Genomic DNA, 19,389 nt, shown 5'->3' on the forward strand with positions numbered 1-19,389 from the left:
GGCCGGCTATCTTATGACGTCCAGCATGACATGCACTCTTTAAACCTCTCCGCCTAGCTGTCTTAAACATCTGGGTGGAGAGCAGGCACAGGCCCCCAGTGCCTGCTAGAGTGTTAAGGCATCCCGCTGCAGCCAGTCCTCGCGCTGCTCTCGTGCTGCTTATCTGCAGCATGAGAGCAGCCTCAGGATTCAGAGAGGGATGTGGGCTGAGGCATCAGGAAGATTCACGCTGACTTCTTCCAAGATGAGGAGCCATGGTAAGTATGTTTTTCATTTCATTTTAGCTTTATGGTCCATTTTGGCCCATTGACAGGCACTGTGAGAAACTCGTATGTATTTTAAATTGTTGTAAAATAGAATAGTATTTATTATGTATAGAGTAGGGTGAAAATGCTTTTATGACAATGCTGTCGAATAAAGCTTTGAAACTTGACAACTTGAGAAACTCGCATGGTCTTCAGCCTTAATTCCAGAGCTTTCAGCCATGGCCCATTATAAAATCTGTTAACGAGTCATGATTGAGAGATTTGGAATGTGAGCCTAAAGGCATTGTGATTTAATATTTAACTCTCGGCTCCACACCTCTCCACTGCTGAGGGTCACCACACACCACTGGTAGGAACGTGTGCATGGAGTCTTATGAACCCACTACTTTGCCATCCACAACAAAATTAGGAGTGCAAAAAGGGATCACTGACTAAATATCGAGGGACAAAATATAGACTACCCAAAATATCGATGCTAAAATATCGACAGACAAAATATCGAATTCCTATCTACAAACAGGTAAGTATCAAAAATTACTATTCCCACTCCAGAGAGTGCAACAGTAGGGAAGGCGTTGGGATAGCGTAGGGGTAAAAATTACTATTCCCACTACAGAGAGTGCAACAGTATGGAAAGCGTTGGATAGCGTAGGGGTAAAAATTACTATTCCCACTCCTGTGAGTGCAACAGTAGGGAAAGCGTTGGATACCGTAGTGGCAAAAATTACTATTCCCACTCCAGTGAGTGCAACAGTAGGGAAAGCGTTGGATAGCATAGGGGTAAATTTTACTATTCCCACTCTAGTGAAAATAAATTAATATAATTCACATAATTATCAATAATCAATTAATAAAAATGAATTACCAATTAAGAATTAATTAATTCTCAATTAAAAATTAATTAATAATGTATTCAAAATAAATACCAATAAATAAACATATTTAATTAATTATAATTAAATTACTTTCCACCCTATTCCTCTATAAACCTACAACCCGCTACAGAAAATAAATTAATGTTATTCACATAATTATCAATTAATCAATTAATAAAAATTAATTATCAATTAAGAATTAATGAATTACCAATTAAAATATATTTAACAATTTATTCAAAATAAATACCAATAAATAAATTTACATATTTAATTAATTATAACTAAATTACTCCCCACCCTATTCCCCTATAAACCCACAACCCGCTACAGAAAATAAATTAATATTATTCACATAATTATCAATTAATACAAATTATTTATCAATTAAGAATTAATTAATTACCAATTAAAAATTAATTACCAATTTATTCAAAATAAATACCAATACATTAATTAACATATTTAATTAATTATAATTAAATTACTTACCACCCTATTCCCCTATAAACCCACAACCCGCTACAGAATTAAATTACGCAAAAATTAAATAACATAAAATTAATTATTTAAAATAAATTACAAAAAATAAACACTTTTCACACATATAATAACATACAAAACACTTTGAAAAATTCGATATTATTAAAAATTCGATATTTTTAATAACCTATATTATGTACTTCGATATTTTGACTTTCTAGGTTTTTAAAATCGATATTACATTACTTACCTTTAAAACGATATTTTTGATGACTATATTCTGTCCATTCGATATTTTGTCCATTCTATATTTTGGACTCGATATTTGTGTCACTCGATATTTTGGACTCGATATTTTGACCATATACCTGCAAAAAGATCAAAAATAATTTAAATTCTCTCAGTTATTTACAAATAATAATTAGATCAAACAGCAGAAACATGGATACGAGATAAAAAGGGAAAATAAATGTTTTCATGTTATTTCTAGACATCAAAATGCTAGTCAATTAATTTGAGGACTTGGCTGGCCCAGTGGTCATCTCTGTATATTAAAAGGACCCTACGTCCCAGCGGTGCCTTTCCATGTACAAAAGAATTGGCAGCCGTCTTCAGTTTCGATGGCTGTTTACCAAACTTAGAACATTGTTTTCTTTTTCAGAAGCAAACACACAAATTAGGTGTTTGTTCCAGAAAAGCAAAACACTAATTGACCTACACATCCTGGCAGTCTACTCCCAGGGTGTGTTGGTCATTATTTGTTTTTATCTATTCCTCACCACCAGGTTTTCCTGGTGCTGAGGGACAGTAAAAAAACAAATTACACCGTCCACCTTAAATTGGGTGGGCAGTGTAATGTCCTCCCTCTGATGTACCTACTCCATCTGAAGAAGTTTTCTCGAGGCCACATTGATGGAAAAACCCTTGGTCCTCCCTTCTCGAAATGAGACGGGTGGGCGTAGGGTTTGTCTGACAGGGTATACTGTTGTGTGGTAAAAGAGAACCCTATATGCCAAGCTCTCAATCAGGTCCTCTCTGTTTTTTGTAGGGTTGAGTGGTGAATTGTCATCCTCTGTCTTTAACCGCATGCGTGCGGCCGCTTTTCCCGCTGTATGCGGCATTTTTTAAATTACCGCGATTCATGACGAGCTCAGCTCGTCATCAGCACACGGCAGGTAACGCTGATGACGAGCTGAGCTCGTCATCAGCATGCAAGGGGTTAAATCATGAGGCTTTTAGAGAGGTGAGAAATATCAAGTGTAGTGAAGATTGTAATATAAAATAAGTAGAAGAAAACCTGTGTGAGCCGCAAAATGCTTCTAAACCTGTGTAGTCTGACTTTCACATGTTTATTTTCCTATTGTCTTTGTGAAGCAGCTTGTATTTATGCTTCCGGAAACATTTATTTATTTATTTATTTATTTATTATAGTGTTTTATATAGCGCGAACAAGACCCGTGGGTATCAGAGCGCTTAACATCAAGAATGGTTACACATTGGCAGTAAAATAACAATTATAGAATTATGGAACAAAACCTATAAGAAGTAGAAGAACTTATGGCTAAGGGGGGGTGCAAAAATATATATATTCCAAACGCGTGTGCAATTAACAGTAAAAGGTGGCTAAGGCTTAGCTTATCCCTATCTATATAGATAAATAAGAAGAGGTAGAGGTTATATAGTTTTCTGCTATCACATAGTTATCGGTACATCTAGTAGGAGATGGCAGTGAGGACAAAGTTCAGTTCAGGTATGTGGGTGGAGACATTCACTTATCGGTAATATCGTTCAAGAAGATGGCCGCCCTTCATCTGACTAAAAATATTCGTCCTAGAGTTTCGTTGGCTTCCCTAATCAAGGTACATCCTCAACATATGGCTTTTCACTTCCCGTTTGAATTGAACAATATTTTGAATCTTCCTGATGCTTGGAGGGAGAGAGTTCCAGACTCTAGGGGCAGCCCCAGAGAATGATCGGTCATAAGACTTTTTCTTTCGGAAGATGGCTGGCCGCAACAATAACTCCTTGGCACTTCTAGTTGGTCTGTTTCCTCCCGATAGCTTGATTTTCTTGGCTAGATATCTTGGTGTGTTATAGTGCACCGCTTTGTGGGTAATGCATGCTATCCTCATTTGAATTCTAGCCTCGTACGGTAGCCAATTTAGTGCTTTCAGGTGAGGAGAAATATGATCAAATTTCCTAGACCCCGTGATGAGTCTTGCCGCTGCGCTGAGACAGGCTTTTAGTGGTGCTGTAGATGTTTTTGGTAGGCCTGCTAATGTGGAGCAACCATATTCGATCCTTGATATAACTAGTGATTGAATAGCCAGTTTTAAATCTGCTTCCGAGATGAATGGTTTTAATTTTCTTAGGTAACTCAGGTGGAAGCGGGCACTTTTCGCCATTGAATTAATATGGGCTTTCATGTCGAGATTTTCATCTAACGTAATTCCTAGTGATTTAGCTGAGTTGACTAGCGTTGGGGTGCAGTTTAGTGCCGTCAGCCGTTTGGTCCATTCCTTTATTTCAGAGTTGCTCCTTGGTGGGGAAATTAGCAAGAATTCTGTTTTATGGGCATTTAGTTTCAGATGGTTAGAGGTTAACCATTCCAAAGCCATCTTTAGTGTCTCATTCATTAGGTCAATGTCCTCAAGATTGGCAATCTTCAAGTATATTTGCGTGTCGTCTGCATACATGTGGTAGGAAATCTTTGAGTTCCGTAGCATGTCTGTAAGAGGTTCGACATATAGGTTGAATAGATCTGGGGATAGCGTTGAGCCTTGCGGGACCCCAATTGTATTAGGACACGAGGGTGAGATTGCTTGGTTAACCAGGAATCGCTGTGTTGTGTTGCGTAGGAAAGAATTAAACCATTTCAGCACATTTCCGGACAATCCCATCCTGACCTGTAGTCTGGACAATAATGCTTCATTATTTACCGTGTCAAATGCAGCTGATAGGTCTAAAAGAATCAGTAAGCAAGCTTGCTTTTGGTCTAGGGCTTGTAGCGCGTCGTCGACAATGTGCAGGATCGCTGTTTCCGTGCTATGCCCTGCTCTGAAGCCTGATTGGCATTCGTCTAGTAAGGAGAACTTGGTAATGTGTTGATTCAATTGGCTCTGCACGCATTTCTCAATAAGTTTGGCCAATAAAGGGATGTTCGTTACTGGACGATAGTTATTCGGATCTGTTGTGTCTGCAGTCGGTTTTTTGATTATTGGCACTACTTGTCCTGTTTTTAGGCAGTCTGGGAGGATCCCTTGTGCAAGAGACGCGTTTATTATTTTGGTCCAGATTGGGACCAGGATGTGGCTGATTTCTCTTACACACTTTGCCGGTAAAGGGTCATGATAATGGTTGTTCGGTCTAATTTCCGAGAGCGTTTTAGCGATCTCGACCTGGTCATATAGTTCAAATGTGTCCCAATTCGCTTTATTTTTTGCCTTCATCCTCTCTGTTGTCATAAGGGCCGCGTTTGTCGACATATGTTGGGTCGGGAGGATAGCCGCGGCATTTGAGAGCTCTACCTCTAGCGATTTGGTCTTTTCTGTGAAAAATGAGGAGAATTCCTCGCCGCTTAAGGGAGTCTTTGAATGTTCTTGTGCCGATTTGGCCAGTTTGTCTGATTGTTGTTTTAAGATCTCGAAGAGTTTTCGTGGTCTGTTTTTGGCATTGTCAAGTTCTGCTCTTATATATTCTTTCTTGGAATTGATGATCTTTTTGTTGTAGTGCCTTCTGGTGGTCCTAAGGGCTTTTAGCTCAGGGGAGGAAGGGTGTCGTCTCCAGTTTCTTTCGGCCGTTCTCAATTTGCGCCTTTCCTCATTCAGTGCTCCATTGAACCAAGGATTTTTTGATTTTTCTGCCACTCTTCAATTTTAGTGGCATGGTGTCATTGACAATATTTCCAATTGAGGTTAGGTAGTGATCAGTCAACTCGTTTACATTCTGCATGTCGTCAGGTGACTTTAAATCTTTCTCGCACCTTTCAACCAGTAACTCAATATTCGCCTCTTTGGTATCTCGTGTCGCTTTTTTGGACCTGGGGGGTTGTACAGTCCTACCCTTTTTCACTGAAGGAATCACGAAAGTTATGGCGTAATGGTCCGACCAATCACAAGGATCAATAGCAAGTATAGATGTCTCTTTCTTATTTGCAATAATCCAGTCTAAGGTCGCTCCTTGCGCATGTGTGGGTTGGGTGCAAGCTTGTGTAAGGTTTAGTTCTGCGAGGAACTCTTTAAGCAGGTTAACCGTTTTGTCATTTGCGTCGTCCCAGTGTAGATTAAAGTCTCCTAGGAAAATGTTGTTGGCATCAGAATCGTAGTTGGTCGTAATGATCTCTATTAGTTGCTCTGTAAACTTTGCGTTATCTCCTGGTGGATGGTAAAACGCATGCAGATTGCATTTCTGGTTGCTTGATGATCTTATATTCAGACCCAAGTATTCACAATATTCAAAGGGGTCGGCTTGGATTTGGTTGACTTCTATCTCTGATCGGTGAATGCAGGCTATACCTCCTCCTACTTTCCTTGGCCTATCTAATCTCACAATGTTATATTGCGGTGGTACTAAGAGATCAATGGCGGGTGATGAGGATTCATTGAGCCATGTTTCCGTAAGTATTGCTAGGTCAATTTCCTTATTGAGGATGAGGGCTGCTATGTCTGAAGCATGTTTAGTTGCCGAACGACAATTGAGTAGAAGGCAACTCAGAGGTTTTTCAGAGTTACTGGGGTTCACATTTTCGGATTCCGTTGCTGTTAATTGGATATGTTGTAGGTTGCGGTGGATTGCTTTCCTATCATTCTTTCTGGATGTTCTGTTAGCATCTATTGGTACTGTTTTGATTCTCTCAGCACTCCCCTGTCCCGGTTGTTCATATGTTCGGAGTAAGGCTAGGGTTTCTTCATTTGAAAGGGGATTTGTCCTGTCTGGTCTACTGAGCCTGTTTTTTTGAGACTGGGCCATCTCGTCATTCCATCTTTGTGTGGATAGTACCAAATTCTGAATATGCGAGACCTTTGAGTGCGTGCTTACTGTCATCTCCCACATTTTATCAATTACTTTTGAAATTTCCAGCGAGCCTTGTGCCAGGTTGTCTACTATTTTCAGGAGCTCCTTAATTTCTTTCAAGTTTCGAGGTGATTTCTTAACGAGGATTGATCTGTTAGACCAAGTTTTGCATTTTGCTCTTCTCCGTAATTGATTTGTTCTCACTCCCACAATTCTTTCCTTTGTATCCTTAGTTTGATTTCCACTTTCGACATTATATGAGAGGTCACGAGTATTATCACTGTTGGGTGGTGTTATTAGTGGATTTGTGGGTGCGGATCTATAAGACTCCTGTTTTGTATTCGATTGAGGTGGCGGTTCAGCAAGTGACTCGTTAGGTGCTGAGGTACCCTCTTCCAGTACATTCACCCCGAGTAATGGTGACATCAACTCTACTCTTTGTACCTGGTCTTTGTAGAAGTATATACAGGTTTACTATGGTTATTAGACAAAAAAGTGTGATAAAGATCTTGAATTATACATTTGGTCCATAAATCACAGATGTTGTTGATCTAATAGGAACGCTGATCGATTTATTCTGTATTATAATAAATTAATATGTAAAAATGTGGTGTGGTCCTGAATGCCATCACCAAGTTCTAATGTGATTTACAAAGCATCACGTTTCAAATCTTGCATCGTATGCTGTTCAAGAACAGTTTGTGTAACATTTACATAGAAACACTGGAAATACGTCTTAGCCCAAAACTATTGCTATCTACCAATATACTGACAACAGTCACCTATTCTTTAAAGTCGTGTAGTTCAAAAACATGTTTAAACTCTGATTCTGTCTAGACCACATTCAGCTCAAGATTTTGACAGTATATCTAAACCTTAGCCCAACAGACTGAATTGATTCTCATAAATGGAGCAACCACTGAAAGGCTCTTTAAGAACCGGCTCAATGGTATGGTAGCTTCTACGACTGTTGGACCTCCTGTGTAAAATCCATGGACCTTATCCAGTATTGGGGTATCTTTCATAGATTCACATGCCTGAATCATTCCCCGTCGCTGAGGCGGGAGTCCCACAGTAAATACAAAAGTAGTGCCAAAGGTAAATAATAGTAGTAGGCCCCAAAGAAAAGTCCAGAGGCCTAGATCTTTGTAGCCTATCTACATCATTATGCTAAAAGAACCAAAAGATTGGTCCTAACCAATCAGCTATCAGCACCCTCTAGAACTCTCTCAGCAGAGCCAGTTCTCCTCAAATTTTCACCGGACATCGTGTGGAAGGGAGTCTCCCTGAGTGCCACTCAGTTTTCTTCTATTTTCTATGATGTCTGACAAGAAGGCCTTGTTCAAGCCCTGCAGAACCTGCAACAAGAAGAGGGTCCATGTTGATGAACAACATACGGACTGTATCTACTGCCTCTACCCTAAGCATGAGGCAAAAGATTGCAAAATTTGCCGTACCTTCCCTTCAACAAGCCCTTAGGGATAGGGAGGCAAGAGTCCTGTTGTGGCTTAAATCTTCTTCGACTGAAGAGGATGATGGAGCCTCAACTTCCAGCAAGGGAGCCAGATCTCAGGACAGTTCTTCAAGTGAGGGCAGTAAACACCATAAATCCTCCCACTTCACTTCTGGCCCTTCTCAGAGGTCTCCTTTAATTTCCTCTGGGTCTGCGCAGTCTCCTCAGACTTCTGCTCTCATGGACTCTAAGAAGCCATCTGCTAAAACAGTGAGTAAAAGCCTCTCAAAATCTCTGGCTTTCCCTTCTCCGTCATCGATTTCTCTCACTTCTTCTGCGCCGTCGTCGACAGAGACTATCTCAATGACGTCTATCACCTCTCCTATATTGTCTATGAAGATTTCTATCCTGTCAAAAAAGGCCGTCGTCGAAGAATCGTCGACGATAACCTCGTCGACAAAGTCAGCGTCGAAGTCCACGTCGACGAAGCCTCCACCGTTGACGAGAGGTGTATCGTCGATGAAGATGCAGGTGTCTACTGCACCGTCGACGAATGTCCCGTCGACGAAGATCCCGTCGACAAAGCCTTCATTGTTGCTGAGCCTGTCGACGATGATCCCGTTGACATCGAGCCCGTCGACGACGATCCCGTCGACTACATTGACAAAGAGCCCGTCGACGACAGGTCCATCGACGAAGAGCCCGTCAACGACCATTCCATCGACTACGGACTTATCTGTCCCATCTACGGCATTGACTGTCGTTCCAACTTATTCCACGCCTGTTCCATCTAGGAGCTTTCAGCTCAAGGCGTTTCAAAGACATGAATACTGCAGTATTTCCCCTCTTACTCCGTCACATCTCCTTGAGACATATGTGCAGGAAGAGGATGATGATTACGACGATGAGGAGGACGAAGGACCATTTCATTATCCTTCTGAGCTACACATCAAATGTCAAGATGATGAGGAAGAGAAGGAGGATTACCACGAACAATATTATCAAGAGGACATTGTCGTCCCGTATCATAAAGTGTATCATAGGCAGTCTCGCCGGAGTGAGACCAGCCATCTGCCTCCAACTCTTATACAGTACTTGCAAGCCATGCTAGCAGACTACAGACAGCGGTTTCCCCCGCAGCAAGTTATTCCACAAGTCCCATCTACACCTGTGGCAATTCCGGACCCTTTGCCTCCACCTGATGCTCCGGTTCCAACGCCTCCACTTCCAGAACCTCCCCAAGAGCACCAACTTCCAGACCCTCATCAAGGTCAGGACACATCCTCTGATGAGGAAGTTGAAGAAGGTGAATTGCCAGAGAATCCTCATGTAGATCCTTGGGATTCTTACATTATCCCTATGCCTTCTCCACCGACTCCTCTTCCATCTGATTCGCCACCAGAGGATATAGGAGGATTTCATAATCTCATGCGAGCTGCTGTAAGATTTCAACGGCCTGTCACCATTGAACAAACAGAATGTTTCCTTCACGACTTTAAAGAGGAATCCGGAAAAATTACCAGGGCCGTTCCTATAATTGATTGGATATGGAACAAAGGTATCAAAATCATGAAAACTCCTGCTTCTGTGCCAGCAGTGCTTCCACGGATAGATAAGAAGTATTGTGCTCCGGCTAACAGTCCATTCTGTCTCATTGGGCACCCTCGGCCAGATTCGGTCATCTCCCAGGCTGCCCAACAAAGATCTAAGAACCCGGCAACACCCATTACTACACCGCCGGACAAGGAGGGACGTCGTCTTGATCTGATTGGCAAGAAGTTTTCAACTATGGCAGCTGCATCATCAGGGCAGCAAACTCACTAGCGATCATAGGGCGTTATGATCGCCAAATGTGGTCAGATATGGCTGGGTTGATTGAGCTCATTCCTGAGGACAGAAGACAGTAAGCACGGAAGATCTTACTGGAGGGAGAACGTGCGGCATCTGAAACAATAAAATGCGCACTAGACATTGTAAATACCAATTATAGACAACTGGCTGGGGCGGCAGTACTCAGATGCCAGGGTTGGCTTAAAGCCACCACTTTCAGACCTGATGTCCAGAAAAAAATATTGGACATGGTCTATGATGGCGAATCGTTGTTCGGGAAACACATCGATGAAGCCCTCCAGGCAATAAAAAAGGATACAGACACGGCAAGATCCTTGGGTTCATTGCAATACAAGCGCTGAACCTTCAGAGGCACAAGGAGGCTTGGATTTTCCTCTAGAGGATGATATCAAAACCAGCAGAACAGACCATACCAGCCCCAATATAGACAGAATTACCAATCTTCATACCGGCAATCCAATACAACTTGTTTCTCTCATCAGGGCGGTCGCAAACGATCGCAGAATCAAGGGCGAGACGCCCTTGAAATCAGTGATCTCTGCAAGGCGCCAATCACACCTCTTTTCATCCCCGTGGGCGCGAAAATTTCAACATTTGTGGACAAGTGGCGAGAAATTACCTCCGATCGATGGGTTCTAGACCTGGTGAACTACGGACATACCCTAGAATTTGTCACCAAGCCACCTACCACTTCGCCCAAGGGACCCCCTCCCCCTCGCCTTCACTTACTATTCAAAGAAGCTTTTACAATGCTCCTCAAAAATGCTATAGAGAAGGTCCCATCACATCAGAAACGGACAGGTTTCTATTCTCGTTTTTTCCTGATCAAAATGAAATCAGGGTAATGGCGACCGATCCTAGACCTTCGCAACCTGAACAGATTCCTCAAAAAACAAGGATTTCACATGGTCACACTTTCAGAAATTTTAGGTTGCCTAAACGAGGAAGATTTTATGGCTTCTCTGGATATGGAAGACACTTACTTCCACATCCCAATCCACCCCAAACATAGCAAATATCTCCGCTTCACTGTGGCTGGCGCCCATTATCAGTTCAAAGTGCTCCTGTTTGGGCTAAAATCGGCACCAAGGACGAAGTGCACGAAGTGCCTAGCTCCTGTAGCGGCAGCGTTAAGATCCCAGGGAATCCAGGTATTCCTGTATTTGGATGATTGGTTAATCAAAGGTCCTTCGGAACAAGCAGTCAAGATTGCCACTGCAATGTATCTATATCTTTTCAACTCTCTGGGACTACCTGTGAACAAAAACGTCCAATGCAAGTCCTTCCATTTCTTGGAGCCCTTCTGGACACGGTCCAGTGCAAGGCATTCTTGTCTCACGAACAACCGGTTCGTCTTCAAAAGCTGGCAACTCTGATTTCAAGAAAAAAGTCAGTTTCCGTCTGCATGTTCGCTTCGCTCTGGGAATGTGCCCTTCGGCCATACATCTCATCCCTTTGGCATGACTCAGAATGAGACCTCTACAGGAAGAGCTGCATCTTCAGTGGCAGCAAGCAGTGGGTTCCTTCAACGACACTACCAAGGTCACGCCACACATGGTGAATGCTCTACATTGGTGGTCACAGATAGTCAATTTAGCAGAAGGACTAACTTTCATACAGGATTTTGTTCTTACAACAGATGCCTCCATGGAAGGATGGGGAGGTCATCTTCAGGATTTACAGATACAAGGCAAGTGGTCTCAAGAGTACAGACAACAACACATCAACAGACTGGAATTATGAGCGATTTTTTTTATCCCTGCAAGCTTTCCTTCCAAGGATTGCAGGTTCATCAGTACTGGTTCGGACCGACAATACAACCAGCATGTTTTATGTGAACAAGCAAGGAGGAACAAGATCGGCAACGTTGTCAAGAGAAGCTCATGATTTGTGGGAATGGGTCGCACTCCACAACATAACCCTCAAAGCGGAACATGTCAGAGGCCTGAACAATAACCTGGCGGACACGCTTAGCAGGTGCCTATCGGACTGCCACGAGTGGGAGCTAGCGCGCACTCAAGTAAACAGGGTGTTCCAGACTTGGGGCAAGCCGACATGGATTTGTTTGCAACAAAGCACAACAAGAAATTCTGATATTATGCCAGCAGATATGTTAGATGTGCTTCTATAGCGCTCGGCTGCCCCAGCAAAGGGGCGTCCTGGCACTTTTACTCAACAGGGATCAAGGGGGAATGCCCTGTCCATGCGATGGTCAAGGATTTTTCCCAAAATACCTCTTATCACGAGGGTGTTACGAAAGATGAAGCTGGAGGACTGCCGTCTCATCCTGATTGCACCCCGGTGGCCAGGCCAGTACTGGTTCCAAGAACTGCTGTTACTATCTCAGGATCAGCCGATCCGTCTTCTTTCAACACCCACAATGTTGTCACGGAACAGAGGGCAGGTGCTTCACCCGGACCCTCAGTCTCTACATTTAAACGCATGGCTCCTGATTTCTTAGAATTCAAGGACCTTGACATCCCTCAGGACTGTTGTGACATCTTAACTAAATCACGAGCTCAGAGCACGATTAAGACTTATCATCTGAAATGGAAGAGATTTTGCTGGTGGTGTAAGACTAACAAGGTTCAGCTGGTAGAAGCTCCTGCGGAGCAGATTTTCCCTTATTTGCTACATCTGCCGAGGTCTGGACTCTACTTTTCATCCGTGAAGGTCCATTTAGCCGCACTTTCAAGATTCAGGAAAGGTGCTAAACTTCTTTTTTTATGTTCTTCCTCATTAATCAAACAATTCATGAAAGGTCTTTTCCGAGCGTTTCCTCCGGTGCGGCCTCCTCCACCGGAGTGGGAGCTTAACACGGTCCTAACGCAGTTAATGAAGCACCCATTCGAGCCGATTAACAAGGCTGAGCTCAAGTTTCTCAAGTGGAAAGTTGCTTTACTTCTAGTGCTAACATCTGCTAGGAGAGTAAGCAAAATTCAAACCTTCACTATAAAGGAACCATTTCTACATTTCTCTCAGGATTATGTGACCCTCCGGACTAATCCTACATTTATACCTAAAGTACTGTCACAGTTTCACCTGAATGAGCCAGTGAGGTTACATACTTTCTTTCCAAATCTGTCTACACCAGCGGAAAGAACATTACATTCCCTTGACATCAAAAGATGTTTAAAGTTCTACCTACAAAGGACAAAGAGCTTTAGAAAATCCGACCAGTTGTTTGTGGCTTACGGACAAGCTACTCTGGGAACTGCAGTCACAAAGGCCACAATTGCAAGATGGATAGCATCTACAATCCATTTCTGCCATGACAAAACTAACAGGCCATTGCTACGGAGAGTCAGGGCTCACTCCACAAGAACTATGGCAGCATCTACAGCGTTGTTTGCTGGAGTGACTCTAAAAAATATGTGTTGTGCTGCGACATGGAAAAATGCTCACACTTTCACGAGGTATTATTGCCTTCAATCTACACAGCAAGAGGATGCAGCGGTTCGACAGGCTGTCTGCACCATCTTTTTCTTTGAAACCAGTTTTTCAGGTACCTTTCGGTCTTTACATACGACCTATGGTTGTCATTGTTCACGATGCAAACACATTTCTGCGATTATATTATGTTCATTGTATATAATATGTGCAAAATGACTTACATATCCATAGAAGATATATTACTATGCATGTGTCATTTTCCTATTTATAGGTCATGCTTTTAACTTGTAAGGTTTGGATTATTATACCTTTTGTTGACGATTTATGGATGTTATTGGGAGTTTATCAGCACAAGTCTCCCACCAACCGCAACCGACTGTATACTTGGTATACTGCTCACTACTCTGATTCAGGCATGTGAATCTATGAAAGATACCCCAATACTGCATAAGAAAGCAAGTTACTTACCTGTAACTACAGTTATCCAGTATTGGTATCTTTCATAGATTCACATGCACCCACCCTCCTCCCCGGAGAGTCAGTTCTCTATAGTTTTGGGATACTTATTTCCCCTTGTGCTAACGAAAATCTGAGGAGAACTGGCTCTGCTAGAGGGTGCTGATTGGTTGGGATCAATCTTTTGGTTCTTTTAGCAAAATGATGTAGATAGGCTAAGATCTAGGCCTCAGGCCTTTTTTTTGGGGCTTACTACTATTATTTACCTTTGGGACTACTTTTGTATTTACCGTGGGACTCCTGCCTCGGCGACGGGGAATGATTCAGGCATGTGAAATCTATGAAAGATACCAATACTAGATAACTGTAGTTACAGGTAAGTAACTTATTTTCTTCTCTATCCTTCAATGATTATATCAAGAAATAGGCCCAAGGAACTTGGTTACACTTTACATTACTTGAAAAAATGAATCCAGTCCAGACTCTCATCTTGTCACACATCAGCGGTGTACCGCTTTACTCATGGGCTCCCAGAATCCTTTTTGACATCTTTTAAACTAGTTGTTTATATGTCAGCCCACTTAATCAGCAAACATAGAAGGTTTGATTGTATTTTCCTTCTGTTCCCTTTACCTTAATCCTGGGTTCATCCTTCTGCCATATCCTTTGTAGTTTCATGATCTACAACACAATACATCTGGAAAACCTGAATATCTGACACCAACGCACTGGTACAAATTCATTCATGCTCATCTCTTGGCAATAGTTTTTTTCAGTGAATGGACCAAGACTCTGGAATAACCTCCCTATTTAGTGGTGATTTTCTGTGAGAGTGGTGTAATGAAGGGAGATCGCAAAGCCCACCTCTTCACAATATATTTATTTATTTATTGTCTTCTTAAGCACAGTCTCCACCCGGACAGCTGTGCTTTTATCGTAGAAAGTTACAGTGGCAATGTGTGTTGTTACTATATACGGTGCCTACTTTATATCTCCAATAAAATGTTAAGAACAATAATAATTTAGTAACGTTAAAGGTACAGATTGCATTGAATATTGAAATGGTATTTCGTTGAAATCATATTCGTTTTTTAAAGCTCATATTTCTCTTTATTCACTGGTGTTAACGGCATATGTGATTTCAATTTTGTCCTGCAGGTTTTGCTAGAAATTTGTCAGAAGGTAGCAATGCTAATTACACAGAATATGTAGCCACCAGGTGGTACCGCTCTCCTGAACTGCTGTTGGGGTAAGTGACTTTGCAAAAGACATAATACCAAACCAATTAGCTTTTAAAGTCAAATTTAAGCAATTGAACTATGAGGTTCACGTGAATTACAGGATGTGTCCTTTCTGAGGTCTTGTTAAAGAATTGTATTAATAAGTATTGCCAGTGCATCATTTATGAAGGCTTTCAATGTTGTTACTTAAAAAAAACTCTGTTTACCGATCATTTCTTTGTGCAGATGTAACCTGGGGCGTAACACAGGCCCCTGCAGCCCCTGCAGTGGTGGGGGGCTCGTTCAGAGCCAGGACTAGGAATATCAGTGGTATGTGGGAGTCTTAGGAGCCCCTCAACTCATTCTTTGGGTGGGGGGCATCATTTTGCTTTACATCACTGGGTATAACATAGCTTTTTTGAGGGTGTTTAGCTCTTTTGCATATGATTAAATATAATCCAGGAGTGATAAGTGTGCATCACACTTGATCTACACTTCCCAATTCAAATTACAGTGTGGTTGAAGACATTTCTATGTTGGCCTTTGTACAGCATTGCACACTGCATGAGTGGTGTCTCTGTGTTTCAGTGTGGATGATCTGTGGTACGACAGTTTGACTCTGCACAAGGGTACTTTGGTGGGGGTTGGAGAGTATTGTGAATCCCAATTTAGGGAGGCAGCACATCCGATTAGATTTCAGTAGCTCCCTCAGGAAATGCATGTTGTAAGACTCTTCTTCTGAGGTAGGCTCATTCAGCATCAGAGTGTTATGAGTCAGACAACCCTGCCAAATATTTTTTTATCTGCAAGGATTAGATGCACACGTGTGAAACCTGAAGTAGTAGACTCACACACCTGTTGGTATTTTCCAATAAAAGATTATTTATTATATACAGTATGTACCTAAGCCTTATGTTTGAGTGTAATGGTAATATTTATGATAATCTCAGCAGTTAATATGTAGAATAAGATGAACATTAGAAAACCCCAAAGCTCTCTACGTAAGTCCCCCCTACTAGTTTAAATAAATTAGTCTAATCCCCACCTAAAGCATATATAAATATCTCATGTTATTGTGCTGGCTCGTCAGTTAGTAATCTCCATGGCCATTTATGCCAAGTCTGTACTTATCCCTGGATACCTCAAAATGATGTCAAGCAATCCGTCTCTGTGTGTCTGTCCTTCCTTAAATTTCTAGAGCATCTTCTTCTGGCCAATTATTCACTATGGAGAAGGTAGGGAGAGTTACGATGCAGCCTTCTTATCTCATCTGCACTGTAAGTAACAAACAATGTCTCAGTCAAAGACTCATTTGAAAGACAAGGAGATCTATCCCACTCCACTTCTTTTTTCCTTCCAAATTTGTTCTGTGCATGGCCGGATGGTCTTGCAATGTTAACCACTTACACGTAGCTTAAGGACAGCAGAATGGAAGATTCCTCTCTGGCAAGTTACTGTTATTTTTGTTAGCATGACTGATGTTAACCCGCTGGTAAAATAACAGGGCAATCTTGCGCACTCTGTTAGTTAACAATACCAGTCAAAATATTAGTTCTCTAGGCCCTAAAAAGTACACATACACGCTCTAAAGTGTCAGTGCATTTCATGTTTGTCATACAACTAGCACCAATCAAAGCAGGGGGAAGTTGAGAGTGTATGGGTTCACTGTACTTCTTGCTGTATTAAATCTTTATTCCCAAAGGAGAGAGAACTCAGTCTGAATACTGTTTGAGTCTCTCTGAAATACCCAGTGGGTGGCATCCCTATTTATTTAAAGGGACCCTCACACTCTAGAAACACTAGTGGCATGCTTTGTCCTCGGCTCTCACTCACAATACCTGTATGTATCTGTGCAGAACCTATGCTAGGAATCAGCAGAGCTCTTGGTTTTCTGAGGGATCTCTATCCAAAAATGCCTGCAGGTATCCAGTATCTTCTTGTGTTTATTTTCGGATCCTTTGGAAAGATTTTTTGACCTAATTGTGATCTCGCGTGGAAAACACTGCGCACTTCCACAATGGTGAAGATCACACAAGAGCACATGCAGTATCACTATCAATGATCTTGTAACTTTAACATAAAAGGACCGGTAAAACGCCTTTATAGTTGTTTGAGAACAAATGGTCAATTTGTGAATTGTAGAGTATAATCTGTGAAAAAAGACACGCAACCGTAATTTGTCTGAACCGTACATTTTTTGTCACGTTTATTTCGCCCCATAGAGTCTTAGAGAATTGCGGACTCTATCTTAACATTCTGAGGGAGTGAAATAACATCCAATGTATTAGAACCAGAGCATAGTAATCCCTTTCTGCCCCAAATAGATTTCGTATGCCATGGCCCCTTCCACCCCACAACTTACTTCGTCACGGGAACTCACCCCCAAGGACTTGTGCATGTTCTTTAAGTTCTGCACCTTGCCAATGTGTGTTTGAAAGATGCTTCTTCTTTGTCACGTGATGCGTCCTTCAGTGTGTAGACGTTATTGCATGACCATCAGTGTTCTGCGTTTGCACGATGTTTTCCCTCCACATCATTATGTCTACAGAAAGGCGTGAGTGCTGTTTTCACAATTCTTGTACCATATTGATAACGTATTTCTTTGTAATATGTCACTATCCTCAATAATGAAATCCTTAACTGGCTAATTAAAAGGCTGGAAATAGATCCCTGAGATGAGAGGATGTAAGGAATGGGTTGCGATTGTCCATGTTGTGGTTGTTGCTTATAATATACAGTACGTGTTTCTTATGGAAGGTGATTCTACTTTGTGTTGGATGGTTCCAAGAACAAGCCCATTGATAGTTCCTGTAAATGTTACCCCAGGCGATGTTATAATTCAAACTCTTTGTAGGTGGATAATCTATCAATCCACTGTTGGTCCTTCTTAAAGAGCATTTTTTCAGGGTTTTTCATGTCATTGTCCAAGTGGGTAATCGTCACCCATTTCAATTCATTTGTAGTGTGTCCTTAAGTTACATGGTGGTCTGCCATTTTTGTGGTCGTCTCCTTACACAGTATTGTTTTGCGATGTTCACATATTGGAATTTGTATCTTTCATTCCTGCATACCTCAGACCACAAAGGCAGGTAATCCTATAGAATACCTGCATTGAATTGCAATTAGCGTGTCTTTTGGTAGTTCACGGGGTAGACATTCCAAATGTATTGTTTTCACTGGACTTGTTAGGTGACAGATGCTGCAATTTGCCACATGGGTAATGAGCCATTATATTGGGGAGCACCCATTGACTAACTACAGCATTGTGTTCTGACCTCGTATGTTTTTTTTTTACCTTGGATGGACAAGGGCATCTTTCAGACTCCTCACCTGTTTATATGAAAAATGGTGTTTTCCAATGCTAGAGACCCTCTGTTCAAGATGTACCAGATTTTTATCAATGATTTCTTTGATTTGATTAGATGCTATGTTGGAAGTCATGGCACAGATAAGCCATTTGTCATAATTTCGTTGTGTTGTGTCCAGCATTGCTTCCCTGTTTTGATTTCTTGCCCTCTGTTTTTGGATCTCTGTATCATCCTTTATAGGTAACTCGATCCCCTGGACAGGGATTCTGCTTGTGTTTTAAAGTTCGATATTCGATTGTAATTGCTCCTAGGACGCAAACATTGCTTATATGGGAGATTCTCTTTTAAAGGTATAGGATGAAAGCTATCAAATCCTAGCAAGCTATTATACCTGGAAATTTTTGGTGTGCGCCTGTATGTAAAATACCCTGCTCTGTGAAAATCTTGACATCCAGAAATGTGTCTCATTGCTTATAGTATGTGTGAATTTCAGATTTGTATGACAGTTAGAAAGCGCTAGAATCCGTGTCACCTGTCCATATAACTATATATATATATATATATATATATCTCCTTATGGGGAGCTTTTGCGACTCAAAAGAAACAGCACGCACCCAAGTGATTTTGAAAAAGCTGCCCAGGAATGTATGGAACGATTTTCACAGAGGGGGTATAATCATGAGCTGCTGGCCAACACTTTGCGAAACGTAAGGGGGATCCCTAGACAAGAACTTCTTCAACCTAGAGCAAGAGAGGCCATGAAAAATACCAATGATAATAAGTTCAGGATGATAACATCATATTCAGCAGAGGCAAATCATCTGAAATATATGCTTAAAAAGAATCGGCATATCCTGAGTACCGATAGTGTCATCAGTGAGGATATCCCCAAGTATCCGTTAGTGACCTTAAATAAAGCTCGGGCTTTAAAAGACAAGCTTGTGGAGAGCCACTTTGGAAAATACATCCAAAAAACAAGTACACTAACTGGCATGAAAGGGTTTTATCCATGTGGTAAATATAAGGCCTGCTCCAATAGTAAAAGAGTCCTGAGTTAGAGTATCCCAGGGG

The 19,389-nt window shown here is 41.6% G+C and overlaps 1 protein-coding gene across 5 annotated transcripts in view; it reads left to right on the forward strand.

Moving 5' to 3' along the window:
• CDKL5 (cyclin dependent kinase like 5) overlaps positions 1-19,389 on the forward strand; it is a 1,214,907-nt gene that overhangs the window by 849,408 nt on the left and 346,110 nt on the right. For all 5 annotated transcript variants that reach the window (XM_078658112.1, XM_078658115.1, XM_078658113.1 and 2 more), the window contains one exon: positions 14,949-15,039. In XM_078658112.1, coding sequence (XP_078514238.1) covers positions 14,949-15,039 — 91 coding nt within the window. The remainder of the gene's footprint in view (positions 1-14,948; positions 15,040-19,389) is intronic.

This window comes from Lissotriton helveticus, chromosome 8 (assembly GCF_964261635.1).
Source record: "Lissotriton helveticus chromosome 8, aLisHel1.1, whole genome shotgun sequence".
Lineage (NCBI taxonomy): Eukaryota > Metazoa > Chordata > Amphibia > Caudata > Salamandridae > Lissotriton > Lissotriton helveticus.